Source organism: Anser brachyrhynchus, assembly GCF_964034855.1.
Source record: "Anser brachyrhynchus genome assembly, chromosome: 10".
Taxonomy (NCBI): Eukaryota; Metazoa; Chordata; class Aves; order Anseriformes; family Anatidae; genus Anser; species Anser brachyrhynchus.
The window spans coordinates 19,108,738-19,135,530 of NC_137705.1; the positions used below are offsets into that span (position 1 = coordinate 19,108,738).

General features: G+C 36.7%; 1 protein-coding gene and 1 long non-coding RNA gene across 2 annotated transcripts in view; one reads left to right on the plus strand and one right to left on the minus strand.

The window, feature by feature from the left end:
• Positions 1-26,793, minus strand: part of VGLL4 (vestigial like family member 4) — a 92,462-nt gene that overhangs the window by 61,516 nt on the left and 4,153 nt on the right. The window contains exon 2 of the mRNA XM_080606765.1: positions 23,226-23,302. Coding sequence (XP_080462891.1) covers positions 23,226-23,289 — 64 coding nt within the window. The 5' untranslated portion in view covers positions 23,290-23,302. The remainder of the gene's footprint in view (positions 1-23,225; positions 23,303-26,793) is intronic.
• Positions 1,004-22,536, plus strand: LOC308200656. The gene is made up of 2 exons (XR_013955733.1): positions 1,004-2,944; positions 4,018-22,536. It is a non-coding gene; the product is annotated as an uncharacterized lncRNA (long non-coding RNA).

Consider the following 26,793-nt stretch of genomic DNA (forward strand, 5'->3'; position numbering starts at 1 on the left):
TATTAATTAGAATATTAATTAAGATTAGGATTTTACGAAGCCTCTTGTCACTAAAAAAAAAAAAAAACAAAAAAAAATCAGCGTTACCTATTCCAGCTATGTATACACACATGTAGTGATTTCTAAAAAAAATAATAAAATAAACCCAACAAACATTAAATCATTAAAACAGAACTGAAGTGAAATACATTTTCCCATGCATGCTGTTGACTGAATTACAATTTAAAAAAATTAAAAATATTAGCAATATTCAGCTTAGCTAGAGAGAGTAGATGACCTATTTTTTTCTTTTTTTTTTTAATTATTTCATTTTATTTATCACACTATTTATGTAGATTACTAAATCATTTCATGTTCTCAAGAGTATTTAAAATTATGCTTTGGACAATGCCACTCACTGATATAAGAATAGTAGATTATATTAATACTGTTTAAAAAAAAATTCAACTTATTATTCTTTTTCATTTTTTGATCTAAATATCCATAAATCAAATCCTCCATTAAATGACGGTAAGATCCTTTATCAAAGAAAGCAGAGTAAATATTGCCACCAAAATTAATCCTACGGGCTATAGAGAAAGAGGATTAGTGAAACAATTCACGGCATCTCTTGTAAGTCAGAATGTATTTGTCACACCAGGTAGTAAAACACTGTGATGCCTATGCACACGTTACAGCCTACAAAGTACAACGACAACTATTTGCAATTAAGCGAGAAATGCAACAAAACCAGTAAATAGAGTCACCATTTCCCAGCGTTTTACCCGAGTCTTTCCTGTACTAGTCATTTTGGTTGTGGATTTAAACATCTAAATGGTGAAACTGTGTCTAGAAAAAAAAAAAAAAAGCAATCATAAATAAATAAAGAGATCAGTACACAAAGACAAACTGCGTTTCAGCTTTCCTCTGCTCAGCTGCATAACCAGCCCAACTTCAACTCCCGACACGTTTTCATTGGCTTGTATGTTGCTCTGCCAAAACTCATTGACAGCACGCACTTACCAAACAGCCTCTAGGGCAGGGCGAGAGAGCTTCTCTACAGCTGGGGAAAGCAGTTAAACCGTTCTCCTCTGTGGTGATATCACACACTCTTGTCCACACTTGCAGTCACATGAAATGCAAATCACAAGATATGTGGATGAATAACTAACAATTTAAACCCACGAGCACTGGAGTTGAAGAAGGATAGGGCCCAGAACAGAAAGCATTTCCAAGTATTTCATATATGTCTCCAGAAAAATTAAATATAGCAGAGAGATGACAGCGCTGGGGTCAAAGAGAACAAAATCCTGATGTGCCTGGAACAGTATTCATATTTCACATTTCCAACTACGATCACAGACTGCGTAAAGAAAATGAAATAAGGAGACTCCAGTTCTGACAAACTAGAACCCAGCAGTGACCTTGCCCCCATTTCCCCCATGTTCTTTATGTTGCAACTTCATAATCTTGCAAAGTTTTGCAAGACTTGTGTTTTTCTTAAAGCTCCATTTCTCCCAAGGGCACCTGAAGAAATTACACTTAATTTATTTTTACCTTTTAAGCTTTTAATTCTAAAGGATAAACAAAGAATCTGGTAAATTATAGCTCAAAGTGGGTCCAAAAGCTCAAAACTAGAAAGCAGTGAAGTCTTATTAATTGAATAATTTTGAAGGCCGATCCTGAAACGCTAAAATGTTTGGGTTTGGCAGAGCACAAAGCTTTAAAACAACATAGATGGATAAATACTCTTAAAAGGTTCTTTCTTACAGGTCTCATCCATCAAATACACTTAATCCTTTCAATACTCTCTTCTGTCTCAGGGCGAGTTTGCTATCATAAGCTTTCTCTGAAGTCAGATATTCAGGAAACTCATAATACAAAATTGAAGAAATTGTCATTTGGAAATATTTACAATAGACATCTTGAGAGGAAATTTTCCAGTTACTTTCCACAAAAAGAATGCAACTAAACCAAACTGAAGCCACGTGATCAATGTTTTTATTAAAATACATTTATTAAAGAGACTTAATTTTCTAACATCTAATACATACAACATATTAGAAATATGTGCATAACAATTTCTATCTCCAAGGAACCTAGCAAACATGAATATATTCAGTTTCCTCCTGAGGCAAGTATCACGCCTATATCACAGCTGGAGAAATCAAGGCAGGAAGACGAAATTTACCTGGAGGCATAGAAGCTAGTCAGTTCCTGACTCTCTGCACCAGGCCAAAGACCACACCTTGCTTTCATCCACTCTAGTAATTAAAAATAAAAGAATTCTTGGTCTGTATATTCTTTTCAGGCAGAACCTGTCTGACCTGCTAATTTACTGACAATGTATTTAAAAAAAATCACAAGACAGCCAGCCAGTGGAGAACCCTGATTAAAAGAATCCTGGCACTACATGTTTCTTGTAGAACACCTACCTCCTTTTCCTTACGCGGCACTGTGGTGGTTCCATACACCACCCTCTGCAAAAAGCTCAGCTGGGGCAGATGCAGGACATAAATTATACCAGATCCCTGTCCTAGGGAGGGAATGCCTTCTCTAAACATTGCTTACAGGAAAACAGAGAAATTAATTCAGTCATTGGGGAAAAAAAATAAATATGGAACTTTATTTTTTTCAGATCAAGGCAGAATGAACTATAAAGAAACTGCAAAGTGGTAGAAATTCACAGAAGGGATGCTGGTGGAGCTCAGATTCTTCCAGGGACTGCAAGGGAGAGGATTTGATCTGCTCACAAGAAAGTGCAGCCTGCATTTGCCCTCTGCAAAGTCAACTGCTTTCATAAAAGTGAGTGAAGGCAGCTAATTCTTGCCTCTAAGTCCTGATTTGCAAGCCTGGCATTGCATTAACCGAAATGGTGCTGCGGACAGCCCTTGGGTAGGCAGCTGGTCAAATTGCACATCAGCTGACATAATTGGATTCTTCTTGTAAACCTTTATACACCCAGGTGAGCATAATCTGTTTCTGAACTAGAAAAAAGTCTGATGATGGTCTGAGAAAGCCTTCCTTTCAGAGTTTCTTTGGGTTTAAATTGGGATATGTCTGACTCCACCAGAATATAGGAAATATAGCAAAACTAGTCAAAATGAGGACTTTATATCCACATATATTACATTAATTAGAATTTCACAATACTGTTCATGGGAATAAGCAATGGCAAGATTGCAGCCTTGGTAAAAAATAAAAAAATAAAAAAAAATCTGCAGTACAGATGATCCCAAGATCAAAGTTCACCTTACAGACTTATCAGCGGGGTTCAGCTACAAAGGGAAACATACCATCAGAATTATATCACATATCTATACCAACACAGCTCGCCATGTGTATGCATCATTTCCTTGGGGAAAAGTACCTTCCTGGGGTGGCCTGAAGAATATAAACAGGGTGCTGAAGGCATGCCTGTAATTTTTTCCTAAATGAATAATCCTACCCAATTCAGAAGCCAATAGGTGCTTTATATTTTGTCAGACTGCAGCAGATATGCAACGAGTAAATGAACGTTGTTAATACCATAGCAGACCAACTGGGCTGCCTGCATAAAACGCACACATTATTCCCTGTCAAAACTACCGTCTGATTGTTAGATTCTGTGCCACCAAGAAAATCAGTCTCAGGAGAGCGAGACAGTCTTTACACCCCTCCATTCTTCTCTGAACACAGACACGTACATGTGGAACAGGAATTTTCAAAGTTTAGCACAATTTTTACAGAGTAGTAATTTTGCAAGCAGTAATGCTTGCACTGCAGTCACTAATCTCATGTAACTCTTTTGCTGATAGGCAGTAACAGCTTCCTTTTTAGACACCACTTTCTCCTACAGTTTTCCACGTACCTATTGAAAACAGAGAACTCCTATAGCTTCAGATGTTTGTGAACTGTCTGTGCTGATTGACGCTTCTCTCCAGTTAGAATAACACAAGAGATAGCCATCACATTACAGAATAATATTTGAGTGTCTGTATTACATGAGTTGTGCTACTTTATGCCTTTTTTTTTTTTTTTTCCTATAATCCCAAACAGGCCAACCAACTTGGGTTGAAGCCTGTTTGATGAAGCTTTCCTTTGCTTCCTGGAAGACAGGATTTTTGTCAGGAATGTCTGTGCAATGAAGACAATCCCGAAGAAACCAATTAGCCACACCAACCACCACAGCAGTTGGCTTGGGATTAGATATCAAGAATACTATCTGGAGACCGTCGGAGATTATATATCAAATAACTTGTTAGGTTTAAATGAAAAAAAAAAGACTATTAAAAAAAAGTGATACAAGTCAGTGAACTGTGTTGCATAACAAGCTTTCAAAATAAATTCTGAATCTTTGAATGTCACTGCAAAAACTTGTGTAATATCATTTACCATAAACTTAGTAAGACAGTGATTCTAGATAAACAGCTGTAGTTGCAGAATTTCAGTAGATGACAGTGAGGCCTCCTAACTTAAAAAACACATAAGAAATTAATAGAAAAATCAAGTTCTTGTCTTCACACACTGACATGTATACCACCTCCCCTTACATTCCAGTTAAGAAGTTTAAGAATAAACGTATTTAGTTTAACTGCACTAAGCTCTAATAAGATGTGAATCATTTTAAATGGTTGTATATTGATGAAGGGTATGTTAATTACAGGAATAAACTCCACATTAGATACTATTTTGTCATCATAAGGGTCTGCACCAGTTACACTAAGTTGATTCTTTGCATTAGTTTCCAAGTAAAGTTGCTATAACTTCTATACATAGCCTAAAACTGAGAAAGTATGATACCAGTATCTAACTGTTTAAATAAATAAATTCTGATTCCTTTGCAGTTGTGGTGAATCCTGCTTTCCAATACTCAATGTGCACAGTTGAAAGGAATCAAAAACAAAACAAACAAAAAAACCCCAACATACTCAGCAGAAATGTTGGCTTGGTTTCGGAAACTAAATCGCAGGAAACTCCTCAGTAGCACCTCTGGGAAGTCAGTGGCAGGCAAGCATCTCTGACCCAAGCCAGGGAAGGAGCCTAACTGATCCAGGTGCAAGGCAGTGATTCCTGTGCCAGCAGAAAATCCGGGGGAGTAAGTAGAGAGGCATAACCCATCCACTACTTTCCACAGAAATCAGACAGAAAATCAACAACCTCACCTCAGCCACCCTCAGCCCCTGTGGATTTCTGAACTCAGCAGGAGCCAGACCTCACAAGATAAGCACTCTGCTCAGTGCTGCTTACATCAGAAATACGAAGGCACAGCACACTGAGCATCACCCATAACCTCTTTAGAAAAAACAAGAATGGGTTTATGAAAAAGAAAAAAGCTGAAAAAGCTGAAACAGTTTTTAATGAAGAAATACACTGATCTACCATGCAAACTGTCACCGGTAGTCATCTGAAGTTTAGGCTAAAGTCCTTGGCCACTTGGAGAATTCATGTTAAAAGCATGATTATACCTTAGTTAAGGGTTCATGGGTTGTTTGTTTGTTTGTTCTTCCTGCATGGTTCTAAACTAAGTTAGGAATGAAGCCTGATGTTGTGGTTACATGAGCATTACATGCACAGTATAGCATGGCTTCAAGAAAACTGTGATGGTTCTTAAATACACTCAACCACCAGATCAAAACTATCTGTAGTCTGACAATCTAGAAAGCAAGGAAATCAGTCTATTTCTCAAATTCAGAGGAAACTGGAACAGTTACCATTTTGCACTGTGATAATTTTATTCCTCCTATTTGTCTAACATAGCACCAGTAAAGTTAGACACTTTTGCCATTCATTTAAATCATGACAGATTCAATGCCTACTTCACAGTATAGTGATAAAACCAAACCCTATAGCCTGAAAAAATCATTATCAGCTAAAATATGACTGTAACAGACATTAAGAAATAACTTTGCAGCTCTTAAAGGATCTTTTAAGGCATCAATTCCTCCTCTCCCTCCCCCCCAGCTTAATTCCCAGTAGAACCTGCTATGCTTTTCCAGCTTTCTTCTCACACATTTGCTTCAGAATAACCTGGATATTATGGCTTATAAAAATGTTTATATACCCAGACTTAAGAATTACAGGCTAAAACAGCCCGTCAAAAATTCACACCACTGCAAAGAAATTGCGCTAAATGTGCTAAGAATGTACAATTGTGGGACAGCCATAATCAACCATCTCATAATTCCTGCACCCCTATATTGCTACATTTCTCACCCCATCTTTCACTCACTGTTAGCAATATAGTTTCAGAAGAACAAATCCCAAATTGCAGTGAGGTACGTTTCAGTTGAAGCTGATGGCCCAAACCTCTCTGTTCCACTGTTCTAGGCATACACTCTCACCTCAAACCAAGTATCTTCAAATTATTTCTTGCTATTTCAGCAAAAGGCAAAAGAAACTCACATTAAAAAAATAAACAAAAAATCAAGACTGACATATTACTTAGTTATTGGATAAAAGTATCTAATAGTTTAAATATCTCATTACATTAATACAATTAATTTCAGTGCAATTTCTTGAAATTAAAACAATCTGTTACCTTACAAATGACGTTAAGTGGATTTTCTCACAGACATACAAACACCAGAAGTGTGATGACACCAATTCACAATGAACATTTAATTAAACAGTTAGCCTGTGGAACTTAACTCCAACAATAAATTGTAGATTCATTTCAGCCTGTAATCTATTACCCCTAGGCACAAAGCAAAGAACTACAAAGCAAAAAACTACGAGTAACCACACAATACTGCCACCATGGTGGCAGGTAAAAAAGCAAATTAAACAAAAGACCTCAGAGAATGCAGAGGACTAATTTTGAAAAAAAAAAATCTGATTTACTTATCACAAATACCAGAACTTATTTGCATGTTCTGGAGGGCATAAAACAATTGCCGTAGGGATTAGGAACGAACACGGCTCTCTCACACGTGCATACCTCCTGTGAAGAATTATGCAAAAATCACCGAAATGCGTGCAACCTTTAACATGTGGCTGCCTCCTGCAACTGCCAGGACACAGGGTTATCAGCAGCTAAGCTGCTGTCCTGCTTGGGATCCAAAGACATCCTTTGGGTGATTACACACATACGCTATTACACATGTCCCCGGTCCCTCTCAGGATTAAAACTGTGATAAGCCATTTATCAACACTGACTCCTTTTTCTGTACTTGCAACAATTCTCATTTTGAAACAGCTGGTAGTTGCCCCTAAATACAGGAATTTAAGCATTATTTTTTCCACAATCTCAGACTGAATGCACATGCATATTTGCCTATCTCACTTTTACAGACAAGTATGTACTCTCGAAAAGCTGTTTGTGGGCCACCAATCACAAATGTTTTTTGCTCTGTTTTATCTTTTCTTTGTTTTAAATGAATGCATGTGTGTAACTATTTTTCTTCATATGTTTGTTTTTAAGTATTGGCTTAAAAAAACAAGAAACAAAACACAGCTCAAAGCAAAAATCTACTCCCAGGAACATGAGCATAAATACAGAATACATGCAGAAAACCAATTAAATTTTGAATGATCCAGATCAAAACTTAGACATAACTAATCTACGGGAACCCAAAGGAAAAAGGAAATCATTACAAAATAGAGATTAGCATATACTCTTTCTGAAGCTCCCATATCTGCCACATCTTTTCATAAAATAATGGTTAGAAGAAATACAAGAAAAGGTCTGAAGAAGAAAAATTGTAATCTGCTTTAAACCATAACAGTACCACTGGAAAATATGATCCCACATTAGTGCATTTGATGCTACCTCTACATTTACCGTTATTGCAGAGGTTCATCACTTCCAGAACAGGGCACAACAAAAAGAGAAGTGAGGGGCTAAGACGGACTCTGACTGACCCAAAGAAGCTGGGGAGCATTCAATATTCCTAGTCAGACCCCTCAAAACACTGTACAGAATTTCTAATACTATTCTATAGCTAACGCCAGTTCCTCGACAGTAAGAAATCATGAAAACATGCAACACTTCATTGCACCTTTTGGGTGTTTTTTCAAACCCCTTTTCCTTTAGGGGGAAAAAATACAAAATTGTTTGTAATCATTCTGTACATCACACCAGAGAATAAAAAAGCACCTCCCCCTTTTCCTACCAGTTTAGAATCACCATGTAACAATTACTAAGCTTAAAACGAAGCGTATAGTACAGACTCATTCATTTTTATTGTATCATGAAAACAGAACCTTGAGTGGAATACATGGAATAGCAAGCAAGCACCCAACCTGTCTGCCAGCAGTGACCTTTGCTGCAAGAGGATGCTGGCAGAGAAATTGCAGTTCTGGGTTCAAAGAGTGAAAGAACATAAGACCAGAGTGGAAACTGTCATATCCATAAGGGAGCTCCCCACTGAAATATGATTTTTATTTTCAATTGAGGTAAGGTACATTTGCCTTTAAATGTTGAGACGCTGTGGTTTACAAGAATGTAGTAAAAAAAACTCAGCTAAGTTTTTTCCCCCCAGTATGGGAGACAAAGAGAACCTGAAGTACCTTTAAGAGAAGACATAGCTCTGCTGGAGTTCTGACACATCATGAAGTAATTCAAATAATGTTAAGAAAGTTGACCAAGAAGAGACACATGCTAGCAACATAAGCTTATCTTTTTTTTGGACGTTTGAGTGTCTGGGTGAGCCATAGATACTCGCACATAGGAAATTACCAAACCTTCTCAGAAAAAAAGCAGATTTATCCTCTGGCAGAAAGGCACTTATAGCTATTTGTACTCCATTAGAAATTCCAAGCAGTTATCAAAGCATAGCATCAAGCACAGGCAACAACAATAGGAAAAATCCTGGACATAAGAAGTTGGTAACTATAACACTTGGAAGAAGATAACAGACAGATAACAAATCAAGGCCATGTACTGATGAATTCCTACCTTTAACATTAACAAGCAGCATCTGCAGCTTGCAACAATATGTAAATGAAAGAGTTTTGAAACACCGCTCATCTGTACTGAAGCTTCTATTTCTGATATGCAATAACAGGTGTTCTATACCTACCGGAGAAATTCTTCATCTGTTTTGGGTAACAGACGTCAAAGGAAAAGTCAGAGTAGCATCATTTTTAGAAATATGTCCACTTACTTCATTGAACATTCAAATTTCAGCCATAAAATGAAAATGATAGCCTCCTAACAACTTCACGGAGAACAGGGATTTATAGGGGAAAAGGAAACACAGAGTACATTAAAACATAATATTTAGTATCCAAACTGAAAAATATAAGAAAGGTCTTCCACCCAAATCCTTCTTTATTACTTTATACATTCTCATTATATTCACAGGATCCCATACTATATATCACAGGGGAAAAAAAAAAATCTATGAAACTTGTTTACAGACTCACTGCTACATTCCAATGTCTACCATCTCCTATCTTGCTGGCACATCACTTTCCAGCTTCTCAAAACCATCAAAAAAAAGTCTAGCATACCCCCCCCCCCCCCCCCCCCAATATCCTATGTTGCATTTCAGCCAGAAGACTTGGACCTCCATTTCTGAGCTGTACACGCAAACGTCCCCAAGCAGAGCCCACAAATGTTACGTCCTGCTAGAGATCACCTAATGGTCACAACTCTTTTCAACCAGGAAGTCCACCGCTGTCATTCCTTAAAAGTTTCTCCTGGCTTGCAACATTCATCCCATGCTGGACCCTTACCCGTATAATTTGTTTCCAAATACAACACTGCAAGGCAGAAAGCATGCACCTATCCTGCTTTAAAAGTGACTTGGAAAGACGTGAGTGCTACCAGAAAGAACAGAACACCGCTGTTGTTAATAACTGAAACAAACAGCTAAGGAGAGCATAAGCGCACACGTTCAAACAGATCACCGCATTGCCAGGAGTGAATAGCCAAAAGTGGCAGTGAAAACCTACATTTGTCTATTGTCACAATCTTCCCCTCATTACTATTAACTTTTGGGTACGACTGAAAACAGAAAGACAGCAGCATTAGTGTTTTTGCATTAAGGTCAGTGGAACAGCATATACTACCACTAAGGCCATATATCTGAGAAATAAAAGAAAAAAGAATTGTAAAATAGACCTGTGAGATTATCAAAAGATCAGGCAGACACCTGAGCAGATCACCATTAAAAAATAATAGTCTAGATAGGAAGAATTATGAAGTACTAGACAGCTACATAAGACTGAAGTTATTATTTCAGCATGGCACTGTAGCTGTCATGTGGACCTATCGATTTGTTTGGTTCTTCTCTACCTATAGAAATGGAGATCTTAAACTTTCAATGGAGAATTAAGTGAAGAAGCACCATTTTTTTTCTGCCCTCTTCTGAATACAGGAGAATTCCTGAACCCTTCAGCAAAGCTGCTGGTTGGGAACCCAATATTGTGCATGATTATTTTAACAATGAAAATTATTTTATTAGTGGTGGTAAAATACTGAAATTTTCACACAGCAGATATACACAAAACATACACGTGTGCCAAATGATGTTTTCAGTTACATCATGGAGTAAAAAGTCACATTACTGAGCACCATAATAAGCACAGTAATAATTCACACATGGAAATCTGCTGCATGTTTGTTCCCACAACCCGTGGCCAATCTATGAAACAAAGTCACAAAATATTAGCAGGAATCCCAACACGGATGCAACCTCCCTATTGCATTCCAGCACAGTTACGTCAGACAGGCCAACCTAACATGCTTCAGGTGTGAGCCAACAAGTAACTGTCCATGGTTGAGAAGAACTTTTCTTTGAAATACCTGCTGCAGACTTCTGCCAGTCACAGGGTGGACAACTCTGCTTCAGCAAAACACATCTCCCCTTCCAACAGAGAAGCAAATTATGACTCTCCCTAAAAATACATTAGGATACAATCGTATCTCCTTTTAAAAGCTAAGTTTCCTGCTGAGAGCTTATGATTTACTTTAACTTCATTGCTTTCTCTGGTCTTCCGTGGGGCACCTTTTCCTTGCCACTTCCACTGTTAAGAATGGTGTGGGAGTCCATTAACTGACTGGGTTTCTCTGCATGCATTTTGTTTTAATATCAAACACGGATATGCACAGCATACATTTTGGATGGGAATTTAATTATGCCTATGTTTTAATGCCTAGCACAACCATGCTGCAATATACTATTGTAATACAGGCAAACCTTACTAAAATACACTACTTGGAATGATTCTGCCTTACAACTTACAGCTATTTGCAGTAACAACGTGACCTAATTCTTCATGTTATCTTCTTCTTCTGACATTGTCTTTTCCTTTTAAAACATGCTCTGCGGTTGTTATGAAAGTGGGTATCATATGAGATTTGGTTGAATAACTAAGGAAGTGAAAAAGAAATTCATGAGATTTCATTCCTGATGTCAAACTGCATTCCAGTTCTTAACTATGTTGGCATGCTCTGGGAAGCAAGGAGCTAGTCTGTTCAGAAAGTTAAACTGACCTTTAAAGGCAAAACATCTGTTGAGAGTCATGAGAAGTTCAGTCAAATGGATTAAGGCAGCTGACCCACTGCTTGATGGAACCACAAGACAACAACATAACCAGTTATTGCTATTAACTCACGGAAAGCCTATCGATATCAAGTACTTTGGACAAGAAGAGTCAGTGCAGAGGTTTCTATCGAGACTAGTTAACTATTATTAGACTTTTAAAAAATATACATTTTTACAAAAAAGATAGATTGAAAATTCACAAATTGTTTTTTCTTTACACGGAAAAAGACAGTATGAATATTGTCACTTTTTCAAGGCTTTAATATTAAAGAAAGCAGTCTTAAGTTTTTCGCATATTTAAAAGAGCAATAATATGACCAATTTCAAACTATTTTACTAAGGACTACTATAAATGTTAATACAGCTAATAATTTTAAAGCTAATTAGCTATTCAACTATACTTCTAATAATAGAGCTCATCATTTTCATATATACAGATAGTTTGGTCAGGTAAATATGACAAAAGAAAGCAATATAACTATGGTAAGTGCTGGCATTATGCAATACACACATTCTGAAATTCTCACAAAGACCAAGGCCCTTGCACAGTACGATCATGAATTTCCATCAGAGGCCAACACTGCTGAACTTCAATGTACTTGAAATCTAGACCCTGTTGGAAAACCACGATGTAGTCCACCGACAAGATAACTCTTAAGATAAGAACTACCGAAAGAGGTTCCCCATTCACATCGTTATTTGGAGGTAAGTTCGGGGGGAAGTAAAATTCTTGCATGCTTAGACAGTCAAATTCATTCCAGGCCAGGCTAAGCAAGAAGCACATGAGGATATAAAAACTGGGAGAGGAGACAGATGGAGCCATAGAATAACCGTTGCTCTTTTGCTATTATGAACCAGATATATCCTGGCTCTAAAGAAAGCAAATAAAGGCCAGAGATTTATAATAGTAAAGTTACAACTGCAGTAAACAGCTGTTCTCACAGGAACCAAACAGACAACATGGGCATGACCCAGAAAACAAGAGCAGTTACTGCTATGGCCGCTTTTTCAGGAAAATTTAAGCCTAGTGCATGGGATAAAATGAATTAATTTAAAACAAAAACACAAGAACACAAAGGCAATTTCTGTCCAGCTACCCTTTAGAATTTATCTTTTTTACAAAACAATAAATCTATTCAAACAAATTTAATTCCTGAGTTATCAAGGTATTATCACCTAATACAGTATTGTTGTATCAGATGGACTAAAATACTCTTTGTTATACAGTTTAGAGCGGTGTTTTTTTTAAGACCCATTTTAATGTATGTATCATTGAATTTAAAATCAGAACAGAAGTAAAAACAAACAAAAAAAGAGCAATAAATCATTTCACAATTTCTGAAACAAGAATTTCTCCTTTTAAGCTTATGGATGATAGACAATTCTGTAGTGACACTGTTTATAGATGCATGGAAGATTTGTAGCAAGTGTGCTTACACAAGTAATTGATTTTTGGTTCAGCAGCAAAAGGGGAATATTTAAAAGCAAGTCATTTTGATGTTTGCATCTTAGGGGAGAAATATGCTCTCTGCAGCCTGAAGCAAAGTATTGCAGGGGTTTTTTGTTTGGTTGGTTTTTTACTAACAACAAAGGGAATGAGTTGTAAAGCAGAGTGGGATAGCTGCCTCTATCCTCCCTTTATTTCATTAGCCATTAACACTCATCCTGGACTGGAAAAACCCATGATCAGCTCTCTCCTCCTTCAGGTCAGAATCTCAGTGGCATGCCATAAATGAAGTCCAGGCTCCCAGCAAGGGAAAAGAAAACACCAAACATATGTTCATTAACTAAGCACTTACATATTTCTGTTTACAACAGAACTGCAAATACTCAACAATCATTTCACTGAAGACCGTACAACAGAAAAAGGAGGCGAGATTGCATAAGACCACTTCAATTTTAACACTGCAGGGCTTCTAAAAGAATTGACTTCACAACTTTAATACTGTTTTAACATTGTGTGTATAAAAACAATGCATTTAAATAAAACCATCCTTTTATTTCAGCATAAGGTCTTTAAATCATAACAGAACACAAAGCTTTCAGAGTCCTCCTTTCTTAAATACAATCTTGTAATTACTTACAGAAAAAGGTACTTTCATATCTGCTTGCCTGTGTAAACAAAGTGAGGAATTGTTACATTGCACAAAAGACATTATCTTTCCCCAAAAGCCAAGTTTTCCCATCTGGAAGATGAATTACACTCATTCCAGAATGCATGGCATCTGGTGCATAGAACCTGAGCGACGGGAGGGGCAGCACGCCTAGCGGCAACAAGCCGGCCGGGAAGTTGTAAAGCACTCCTAACGTTTCCAGACACATGGATAAAACTTTGCAGTAACTATAAAAATATTAAACAAGGAAAGGGATAGACAACAGAAAATATATCAAACCCAAAGTATTCCTGAGACATTCCAACTCCCTTCTCTCAAATTCTGCCCTAAATGAGAGCAGTAGCTTTGCATGTGTGACACAGATTTCCAAGCACGTCCTGACTCTGTGCTCTTACAGATGCGGGAAGAACATCCTGGGAAATCACCCTGCATTTCACAGCACAGCCTGTAGCATTCCTAAGTAAGGTAGAACTTTATTTTATTTTATTGATTTTTTAAATTTTTCGTGAAATAAGCTGAATACTGAATATGAATGAATACGAATAATGAATAATCTACATTAAGGATGGCCTGATTTCCACATGCTACTATATTCTGCCTATCTGGAAGAACAGACAACATCCATTTGTGTAGTTGCAATTACCCACCATAAAACAGAAAAAACACAATGACCAAATATTTTTCTCCATTTTTTTCCCCAAATGCAGAATATAACAAATATTACTGAGCACAAAGCTCCAGGTATTGTGTTTCAGGGAATACAACCGTTCAGAAGCACGTGCACTGACAAGTTGCACATGGTGGTGTATGTGCTATCACACTCACAATATGGTATTCACTCAGCTGCAATTTTCTGAGCAGTGGTTGGTATCTGATGACAAATTCCATTCTAGTAAGAAGATTCTTCTCCCTCCCTGTGCCAAACAACATTTAAAGAGATAGTGTTTCAGTAAACATAATTTCCTTGGAGGTAATGCCACCAATCACTGCAAATGTTTTATCACCAATTACCTAAAAGGGATTCACAAAGAAAAGACACATTGTCTGGCTGACATCGCTCAGGAACTCTGAGCAGCCTGTTTCTGAGTCAATGCAGCTTGGGCAGAAACGTCTGGTATGTTGAAGGATGCTACATGTTTACAAACTATAGGCAGATGAACGTCTTGATTTTTTTTTAATTAATTTGAAAAAATATATATTTAGACAGTTTGTTCCTGAAGGCATTACCATCACTCCACTGGCTATGCTAATGGTGTTCTACTCCTATTAAAATACATGTAGGCGCCATGCAGACAATAGCCCCATTTTCCAGCCTATTTAACAAGTTGAAAACATAACTCTACTCATTCTTTATCTCCTTGCTACAATAAACTTGGGGGGAGAGCATGGAGTGAAGCTTTCTGGAGGTAAGAATATTTGATGGAGGGAAGAGGGGAGGAGAACACACCAGGCAATGAGTTTTCTCATTTAACACTCCTACTTCCAAGAAAATCCTAAAAACGATTAAATGGCCCTGATATCATTTTACAGAAAGCTCCTCTGTGAAAGTGTTGAGTAATAAAAACAGCTGAAGTGTTTCTGAAAAACAAAGAGTTGAAGGCCAGGAATTCATCCATGTGAGTATTTTATTAAAAAAAAAATAAAAATGAATTAACTGATATTTAAAACAGGGAAGATATTAGCATTTTCCTGGTTCGTATGGTTCATAAATCTAAAAGCAGAACACTACGCATGTTATTACTCAGAGAGTTTTATTGTTTAAGGCTTTTGGTATTCATGCAGCAACAACAGATGATTCAGGCTGCATTTCAGTGATTGAACCACATATGTTTTTCCATCACACGATTACCAAACTGAAACATCACACTTCAATACTTTTCCTCCTTTCAGTACTAACAGATGAGTTATGCCACAAATTCTGCTCCAAAACTAGTAGGACTCCTGTTCTTCTACTATTGATTAAATGTTAAGTAAATGACTAGCTAACAAATTTATTTTAACACCTCCAATAGCTGTTGAGGGTTCATAAATGTAAATCTTCGCTGATACTGCTGCTTAGAAATTGTATTTGCCTCCAGAAAACTTAAATTTCTGTTTTGCTAGACATCACATATAAGTTCTGACCATATAGTTTCTATTTCATAAAAGCTGTTCAATAACTTAATTGCAGATTAATTTCTGTAATTAAAGAATTCAGTATGTTAAACTGAGTTGCAGAACACTGAAGTCTAACCTTCCATCTCATTTTCATAATTTAACTCTTTGTCTTTAGTACATATCTGCCTTTTCTCTAAACCTACAAACATATTCATCCAATCATCAAACTGGTAGAAAGATAACAAAATTGTTATTTTAATTTACCATGAAAGAGGAAATAACGATTCATATGGACAATTCACTTACTTTCATAGGAGAAAAAATTGTGAAGCACTTCATTTTCCCTCCTTTCACCCAGTGAGGGAAAAGTCTTCTGAAGAAGTCAAGCTCTACATGAAAGATTGGGCTGGGTTGGTTAGTAACAGACACCTAAGAAGTGCTGACAAACCCTGATTAAAAATCCTCAGACTTTGAAAGTAGTGAAGAACAATGTGCATACAAACTACAGTGAAATCTATTTACAGAGTGCAAAAGAAATAGCCTGGTTTGGATGGTTGTGTTGTCCCCAACTTAGCCAAGTGGGATTTCAGCAAGCATTGTTGGCAAAACAAAAAGTAGGACATTCAGTTAAAAAAAAAATGACTCGCTCATTTACTGGTCTTGAAAGTCACAAGAAGCAAGATTTTCAGTAGAATTACATAAAAGGTTTTTACTATAAGGCAGATATTTATCTACTCTAAACTGGGGAAAAAACAAGACACTGATTTAGTCAGTACCCAGTGGCAATGGTATCTTAAGATTATCTATAATGACTGATCACTTGCTCAGGTAAAGGAACAGAAACTTGCACGATATTCTTCAAAGCAAATGATTTTTAAAGGACAGTTTCCCTATGCACAATTTTATGGTGCTACTATGAGCTACTGTAAAAGACAATAGCAAATTTATTTCCTGAATATTCCAAAATCAACATGCAGAAAAGGATAAGTACTGCCACCCACCCACTACATTCCACTTCTATGGTAGCAAAAATTTTCGTGGCATCAAACTCTTGTAGGATTTTTTGCCAGACTGCTTTGCACACTAAGAACTCAGGCTTTAAATGAAGTTAGGGCATTAGCAGCATAGTGAATAAAGTGCTACAACCAGGTATCAGGAAATGCAAATTTCCATCTCTGCTTTTGACATCCTACCTAAGCAGATGTGGCCCCATCTCACCACAGCAGTGCTCTGCTTCCTGCCCTTGACGGCCTCGAGAACAGGGACTACATTTTCCCCTGTATATGTACAGCATCAAGTGTTACAGATAACATTAGCATTCTCAACAGTGTTACATTAAAAATAATTAAAATAAAAAAGATCAACTACAGAAGTACTGGCAAAACAATTAATACAAAACATAAAACTGGTGATATACTAAATTATTAGAGTATTATACCTATTACTGGGGACATAAAATGAAGAATGCTAGCATGAGAGGAAAATAGTTTACCATCAATATAGTCTGTACGAGAGTCTTTAACGTTTAAAGAACTCAAAATATGTTCTAGGTTGCCCTTACTGAACCACTTTGATTCCCTTCCACCCCTAAAATAACCACTCCATAAGTGACAAATGATAGTGAATTCTCTCTTACCTACAATATGCAGCTGTAACCGTTGCCTTGTATTACTTTCTTACAAGATTTGCTTTGGACAGATATATGTAAATAAAAATACAAAAAGCAAGTCACGTTACAGACTATGCTCTACTAGAAATTTATCATCTCGTATTAAGGACTACACTGCTGTAGAATATTTATCACCTTTACTGCAAACATGTATTACTCCCCTTGCTTCTACCAGGAATAGGCTGAATTTGTGACTAGAAAACGAACAAGGCCTGTGACTTGATGCCTCTGTTTCACTGCTTGTAAAAATGCTATCGCTGTTTCTCATTTTTCTAAAGCAGATAAATCTCTTTAGCAAAGAAATGAAAATAAATAAATAAATGAAACTGATCTTTAAGGCTGCCCTTGTGCTAATTTAATTCATATAGCAAGTTCCATGCTATTCCTCACTTTTAGTCAGCCACAAAATTTTCAGGATCTTGAATATTTTCATTGCTGATTTAATTGTTCACACAGTAGGATGGAAGATATTTAAGATTCTGCAAAGATTGCTAAGAAAACCTGCCCTTAGACTCATTGTCCGTAATTTGCTATAAATTTACAAAGCAGACAGAAGAGTACAGGAAGAGTGCTAGTGATGCTAGAAACTTGCTGTCATTAATTTGTTCAGCACAAATAACAACACTCAAGTCCATTTCTATCACAAATATTGTCCACTTTGTATTTTAAAGTAATAAGCTTACAGTCACTATCTTCAACAGTGTTAAAAAATAATGAATTGTTCTCATCTCAGCCTGAAAGTATTCTTTTTAGGATCAGCTTTCAAAAACAACGAATTACTGTATATTAATTAATTAAGAGATGGTAGACAGCACAAAATTCAGTCTCCTAGCTGAACTGATTGACCTAAATGACGAAAAGTAAAAACTTATCTGTAGGTATTGTCTACATGAGAAATTTATTGCAAAATAGATTAGGGTAGGGATTTTAAAGCACAGCAGTTCTTCTGTACTAGAAATACCAACTACACAGTCTAGCTTATTATTTGAATTAAACTAAACCACATAAAAGGAACCATCGCCAAAGAATAATAGTCTTCACAGGCAAGAAGTGTAAAATAGCAATTCCAGGTTTACTTACATACAAAGATGGCACACACAACTGCAGTACACATGCAAGAAGCATGACTTGATCAAAGCTTTATTATTATTATTATTTTAAATGAAGTCCTCTATCACAGGGTTTCAAAATATAAAGCAAGACTCAATAGGTACGGACTTGGTACACTGTATTAGAATCCAAAGCTATTACCCTGGACTTTGTTGTGCCATTTATTAGCTGTTTCTAAAACTTTCATTTCCTCATGGAAGTATATTATCTTCTGTCTGCCAACAACAGACTTTTCACTATAATATCCTGAGAGGGAAGAAGCAACATGTATTTTTCTCATTCATTCCCATATTCTTAAACTGGAATTGCATGCTGGAGGGAAGCACAACTGAACTGTTACTACAAAATCAGCACATGACAAGAACACAGTGCTTTCAATGCATTCTGCAAGTACAAGTCCTCATTTTCTGTCAAACATCTCAAAATAAACTTGACTTTTGCAATTATACATTAATCCACGTTTGATAAGGTTTCTACCAGCTCTGATAACAATCAATAGACAGCACACATACACAGGTCTTGCAGGTGTTCACTTCATAAAAAGACACTTTCCAGGCTCTGGAAAACAAAAAAATAAACAAAAAAAACAACAAAAAAAAACACAGCAAAACCTTACAGGTGCCACTTACAGATAAATAGTTGCTCATCACCTACTCTTGCACTGAACAGTCACTCATAAACAGCACAGACTTCCTACATCCTATCCCTTTCACTGTTGAAAACTGAGGGATTAGAGACAAGCCTTCAAGATGACAGGCATCCTTGTATGCTTTCTTTCCAGTGAAACAAGAAATCAAGTTTGGACAGCAAGTATAAATTGTTTATCCCATCCCTGGCAGTGCCCAAGGCCAGGCTGGATGGGGCTTTGAGCAACCTGGCCCGGTGAGAGGTGTCCTGGCCCATGGCAGGGGGCTGGGATTGGATGGGCTTTAGGGTCCCTTCCAGCACAAACCATTCTGTGATTCTATGAAAAACAAACTCCATTAGAAAATATCTTTGTCCTCTGCTTTAACTGTTATCATGTCCAAAGCAGTGTCAACTTACCTTCTTTTTTTTGGCTGCAGTTTTGGTGGTTGTTTTTTTTTTTTTTTTTTAAAGTATAGATCCACTACAACATAAGCTTAAATTATTACATCACTCTGGTAAGAGTTACAAATAGAAAATTACATTAATAATTTATTTTCTGTAATTAATCATTTCCATGAAACAGCAGTTAACCAAATGTTTTGTAAATTTTCTTTCATAACAAGTGCAGCATGATTTATACTGGGAATTGTTGAAATAACTGCCAGCATAGTTCATGAAATAAAAAAAAGAGAAAACTGCCACTGAAAGCAACATACAGTGCAAACATATCACCAAAGGTCAACCTTACTGACATTGGTGAAAAACAAAACCAAACCAAACCAAACAAAAAAAAAAAAAAACAAAACAAACAAAAAAAAAAAACAAAAACCACCACCCTCAAAGTCATATTTGTTTTAAAAAAAAAAACACACACTAACAATTCCAGGAAATCTAATAGCCATACATCACATTCATTTGTTATTTGTTTAAGTACTGGTACAGTTAAAAAGATACTTGTTTTCAACTGAGTGTAACCTACGCACACGCTAAGACACTTCTACATTACTTGGCATTTCGGTGAGTGTCCCACAGAGATAAAAGAGGATACTTCATGTTAGAAAGAATCAAATTTATAAATAATGGTAATATTCCTCCTGAGAATACAGTTAGACAACCAAGAATAAAATGAGATACGTAGCAGCTTCAGGAAATAAGCCTTGCTATTAACAGGAACCTGTATGTGTACTGCTCAGGTACAGTAAATGCACTTGAAAGCTGCTGATTTATGTAAGTTAGTTTGAAGTTGAGGTTGAGATAGAATTAAAGTGTATCAGGGTGCTGAAGTTTGTAATTTGTCTGCAAGAGGATCAATGTCTTGTATACAAATAGTACTAACTTTCAGGAAAAGAAGTGGCTAAATTAGTGATATGCATGAATAAGAGCACTAACAACTTAAGCTAGCTTTATATCTTACGTAGGAGCAGACATAGTTTAACTTCATAAACATTTTATACACGTTATATACTATTATATACAGCATACACTTCCTTCCTCATACTACATGACAGAATTGTTAAGGTCACATTCATTTTTATTTTAAAAGCTTTAATATTAAAATACTTTGAAGAGGAATAATTTTCAGTGATTATAGTTAAAATGGATGATATCTTAATTGCTTAAATTGATCCTGAGGTGACAGATTAGCTGTTTTTAAGCCACTGTATGTGGCTTAGATGAGCCAAATCATCCTTACGAGGAGATTTATTGTTTCACTGGAACCTAACCACTATTTTCTTCATAGTACTTTAATGTCAGAAAAGTGTATGGCTTCATTTCCTTCTGGTCCCCATTGGAAAAAAAAAAAAAAGGTAAAATTTCAAATATGAAATGTGCAAAGGGCATCAGGAATTATCTGGTAGATAAATTTCTATTCCAGAACAAAAATAAAAGACCCCAGGTAAGACAGAAATGTTCCAGAAGCTTAAAGTATCTGAAATCCTTATTCAAAAGTCAGGAAGCAGGAAAGTTCACATTATCATTGTCAATGTCAAGAAGAACCTGTTGTTTTTGTCATTCCTGTCACTGTCCATCCCCGTCTCTGCAATGAATGAACAATAAAATGACCTGGATAGTATTACCTAAATACAATCAACATCACTGAAATAATTGAATAGCTTGTTCAGACACCAAGTATCTAAGAATAACGTGATTTAAGGAGGAAAAACAAAACAAAACAAAAATGACTGGAGTACAGGTCATGACTGGAATATGAGGAAATCCACAGAATTCCATTTGTTACATAAAGTCAGCGTGGGATATACAAGTCCAGAGACGAACCACTGCTAAAGCTTCAGGAGCAGCCTGCCATGCGCTTTACTGGAAAGCTCAAGGATAATTGCTAAACTTAAGACTAAGGCTAATTGCAGCCTGTTAGTATCCATTCGGCAACACCACAGAGGGAACTGCACTTGCTGGTGCAGTTTCCAAAAAAATGCAATACAAAAAAGTACAGGTTCAGAGCCTGGTCTGCGCTCCTCAGATCTTCCTTTTCACAGCTTTACATACAATAGCGTGCTTGGTGTGCAGCACACTCAGCAACAGGACAAACTTAGAGACAGTATAAGTTAGAAGCTGCAGAGTGGCATAAATCTAATTAAGTCTAAGTGGTAAAACTAAAGGAATGTAAATTAGAACCAGATACATATCAGCTTCCTCACATGCGAGCTGCACTGAATCAGACTTCCTCTGGATTCTCTAAACACAGCCCAACATTCCTACCCTATGGAACTCAGAATCAAAATCAAACTAGAGTCTCAGGCAGTGTATATATATATAAATATATAAATGTAGTCAAAAGAAAATAAACTAAGCTTTTGCCCCCTTTGAGAAAACATGCAAGTTAATTTACAAGAGAAATCCCCAGGCCAAAATCAGTTATAACAATTTCCTTGAGGACTTTCACTGCTGTTCTTTTTACCAGTAATAGTCAACAACTGTAGCATTCAACTAAATCATCCCATTACAGAGGGATCAGTACAAACTTAGTCCTTATCTAGCAGTAAGGTGAACATGAAAGAGCAACAAAAGCAATATTCATTATAAAGCTAAGAGACAGTAACGCAGAAGTATTAAACTTTCATTTTGCAAACTTCTTCAACAGTGAGCTACTGTTATCTTGACTATTTGAACATACACAAAAAATGTGGGACTTGATCTCCAAATACACAGTGTTTGTTTCGTATTTCAATTACTTTAATATGTTGATTAGCAGCAGCAGTAAATCAATTACTTAATTCAACATTCAAAACCTTCACTTTTCAAAAAATACATGCAGAATAAAAAAGCAAAGACTAAAGGTAGAAAAGCAGAAGTCATCTTAAAAGGCAACTTTATGCACAGAAGCTACACACACACACACAAAGCGCAGTTTAAAATCCAGAAAACCATTTTTCTAATTAGCATCTATTTAGGTTGATAACCATGATGCGTACATTACTCAGAAAAAAAAAAAAAGTAAAGAAAAAGTTATTATTACCACGCCATTCTACACAGTAGCACTGCAATTTGGCAGAAGCGAAAACATTCTTCTAACATCGGCTAACCCATCTTAGACATTTTTTGTGAATGGTAAAGAGAAGTAAAAATATTACCCAAATGACTGGCAATGTGATACTCTGTAGCTGCAACTGACATCATTTACAGTGTTAACATCCTGTACTAATCTTTTACTAGCACTGAAGGGAAAATGAAGTGCTCATTACTAATTGTAACTGTCTACCTCTAAGTTTTTATGAGCTGGAAAGGAATCTTTGCCCATCCATCCATGCACACCTAGTTACATGCTCTTAAAAGGCAACAGGCCTACCTGATGTAAAACGCCTCCTTAGTTTGACAGTGACTCCAGTACAAGTTTTTGTCTGCTAACAATCCAAAAGTAATTGGGAAAAGAAGGGCACCTTTCTGTGGATTGCTAAGTACATTTTAAAAAATAACAGAAACAATTGTCTTGCATCTTGCACACTAACCAATTTAAATGCAATTTATTATTTTTTTTTTTCACCTTAAGACGACGACCTTAAGAGCTTCTGAAGACATTTTCCTATGTCTTAGACTCAGCAAACTGGAAAGATGGGTAAAGCCAGCAACTAGACTGATGCACAGTACAAACATAAAGCATCTGGATCCAACAAACAGAGAACCAAGTTTCAGACTTACGTTTCTCGTCATCAGCATGTACTAGAGATGCCGCTCTTGATAAAACGTCCAACGGAGTCTCCATTCCTCTCTGGATCCTGGAAAATTCAGAAAGGAAGTCTTGAATTTTACAATGTTTTAATAGTACACAGCTAGTTGGTCATTAAATTACAAATGCTAAAAATCCTATCATCTTGCCCGCAAGTACTACAGGGTCATCTTGCTTTACACACTTCTTTTGCATTGAAACATCTGAGTATTAAAAAAAATTATTTGTTTCTCCTGTTTGTTTTGTTTGTTGTTTTTCCCCTTTGGTAATCTTTTCTTCTGCTCTTTGCAAAGAGTAAACTTAGAGGTTCATTACCAAACCATACTAGGCAGTATGCCACTCATTCACAGAGTACACACGTTAGGTATTACAGAAGGAAGACGAAACAAAAAACAAGAGCATGACAGCAGGAAGAATCAAAACCCCGGTTTTCTGCTCTTGTCATGTTACAACAGCACAGGATTTGTTAAAACCAAGTCACTGCTGAAAACAAGGAAACAAACATTAGCTTTCCCACCAACTACTCACCCTAAACAAACCAGAAGACCAAGTTCTCAAATACTTGACTGAAACTGACAACCACTGCTCATGTATATTGCAAACAGTGTTATCTGCTATATATTTTAAGGGTTATTTTTCCTTCTCACATGCCTTCCTTCAATCCAAATAGCTACTTGAGACAATATCCAAAGGCGCAACTCATCTGAAGACGACAGCTGGTCTGATTCCCCACAGCAGCACAAGACTACTTTAGACCTACAATCTTCAATAAACACGCACTCCATATTCTCCCATGTCCAAAGCAGAATCATCCAAAGATTTATTAAGTCATTAAGAGATTTTCTTACTCATGGATCAAGCACTCATCTATACGGCACAGACTGAAAACCGTAACTCCTATAGTTATCATCACACCTCATTAGTTGCTTGTCCGTGTTTTTCTCCTACAACTCATAATTGCCATACAGGAAAAATTAACCCCATCCCAAAACGATGTACCCTTCAGGAATATAGCAAGCAACATTCTCTCAAAATACAATAAAATAAAATAATAATAATTGTATTATAGCTTACATAAACCTGTAAAAGTTTCACATATACAGCTTCAAAACTGAAAAGAAGCTCCAGTGTAAGAAGATATGAAAATGAAAGTAAGGAAGAGAATAGCACGTTGTCAAGATGCTTGCATTGAAAGGCCAACAACTTATAACTGTTTTTAAATAAAGCAACAGCATAGACAGAACTGGTAAGAAAACAGAGGAAGAGAGAAAATCCAAGATTGCTAACAATTTCTTTCGCGTTTTTTTTTTTTCTAAAAAAGTTGCATGCTATTCTGCCATAAGAACTGTTTACTGTAAGTTACTTTCCAGTGTGACTTAAAAAAAAATACTAGTAGCAACTCCAGAAATCTCAAAACTTATATAGATTTAACAAGCACGTGCTTGGGTAGCAATTTCCTTGACTTTGCACGATGAATAATAAATATTAAACCTCACTGTTCTCCCTCCCTCTGCCTAAATAATGTCAAAGACTTTAAAATTCAACGAAGATTTTAAAGCATAAGAGAAAGGATTTTTAAGTATATTTAATTTTCCATATTTTTTTTTAAAAGATTTAAATCCAGTCTTGTTACTGCAGGACTGAACGAGGAGAGGAGATATATTTGCAATAACTAAATATAGCACTCAAGGATAAAGACACACGTTCTCCCTCCCTGTCAGAATCAGCTTTTGCTCAAGTACAGTATTTTAATCAAACTGATAAAGATTAACTTTTTTTTTTTTTTAAGACTGTATAGGTGGGCAACAGGTTTTAGAAAATAAGATCTTAGGCTCTTTTTTTCTGTCTTCATTAAATATTTCTTTTTGTCATATTCAGCCTCTCTTTCTTCCAAACCAAACGGTGTCCCCTACAGAAGGCTTCCTCATTCCACTCCGACACCCTATACCATGATGCTTGGTTCTCTTCTGATTTTTGTTTTATTGGCATTTAAAAGAGCACCACTTTACTTCTCTCGGAGTGTTGATTGGGTCAGTGTTGACTGACCCTCTCACACAAACTCTTCTGCCACAGTAAAAGCTCAGCTGGAACCAAAGACTGCAGTACTTGGGATCAGAAGAGGCGGCGACACCGAACTAACCGACGGCTACCCATGACTTAGCACTAACCAGCCTCGTCCTCTGTTTCACGGTACTTCAAAGCTTTTCGGACAACTCTTTAGAAAAACCTCTCTTGATAAAGAACAATGCAAAGGATATTATGATCTGCCTCTTACTGAAAACAAATTGCTGTTCCCCTCAAGTCTGCCAGTAATATCCAAATAATGGGAGCAGCAGATGCCCAGTCCCTTTCCGGAACATGCTCCTAGTAAGAGAATTAGCTGGTGACAGAGGTTCACGTTGACAGAAGGAAACAGGAATCAAGTCTTAATTCTATTCAGGAAATTAGACACTTGTAAAACAATTTCAGTAAAATTGGCCTCGATGTAGTTTTGTAGCTTTGCATATTCTTGAAGCTTACATCATAGGAGAGCTGCAGAAGTGTTTTGCTAGCAGTTAATGTCTTGTGAAGGATGCTGTGTCCATTCAGCAGCTTCTTGAAAGAGATGCTGCTAATACAGAGATCTGCAAATCCCAGGGTGTGATTCCACATATGCTGCACTTTTTCAAACATGCTGCACACATTTACAGTTATAAAAATTACCTTCGAGGAGCAATAAACTCCCAGGTTATTTTTCAAACGATATGAAATAACCCTCTATCCCTAAATTAAGCTAACAAGTCAGGAATAGCAGCTCAGAAAGGAAACAAGGGTTGCCTACAAGAATGAGAGGAGGAATCTTCTGAAGATAGTTCAAAGCTTAAAATTCTCATTTCATCTCGGCAAGGACAGCAACCGCTGCAGCTACTCCAAGGCAGCCTTCAGAGAACAGCCCAGCCATCCTCATAAGGAGTCACACTTTGAAACTGAATGAAGATTTCAATTTCCAGGGTTCTGATGAAAAACCAGTAAAAAGCAGACCTCTGATAAGTCAGTTAATTCTGTGTTACACCAAAATTTGTCTATGTTGTAGAAACAGACTTAAACCAAATCTAAAGTTATAAATGAAAGTATCCCATAAAAAAAACAAACAAAAACCCTTAGCCTATGTGCAAGTATTGCTCTACACCCAGGCCTCAAAAGGGAAAACAAATTACTAACGAAACGTAGGTACACAAATTTAACTTCCTCTGGCTAGGCTCGATCTAAACACGATGGAAACAGTCTTCCAGGTCTCCTACTTGATACAAACTCTTAACTCCTCGATTTAAAGCAATACGAACCAAAAGCACTTTTTCAAGAGTTTAAGATAATTTTATCTACGGTAATTTCAGATATTAGTTTAATATCTTAGCGCTCTTACTTATCAATTGCTGCTCCCACTCAGTATTTCCCTAGTCTGCCATTTCACCTGCACGGCACCAGGGAAACATTCGGAAACGCAGTAAACACGCAGAATGTTAAAATGCATTTAAGAGACTGTCTGAACCGCAAATGAAT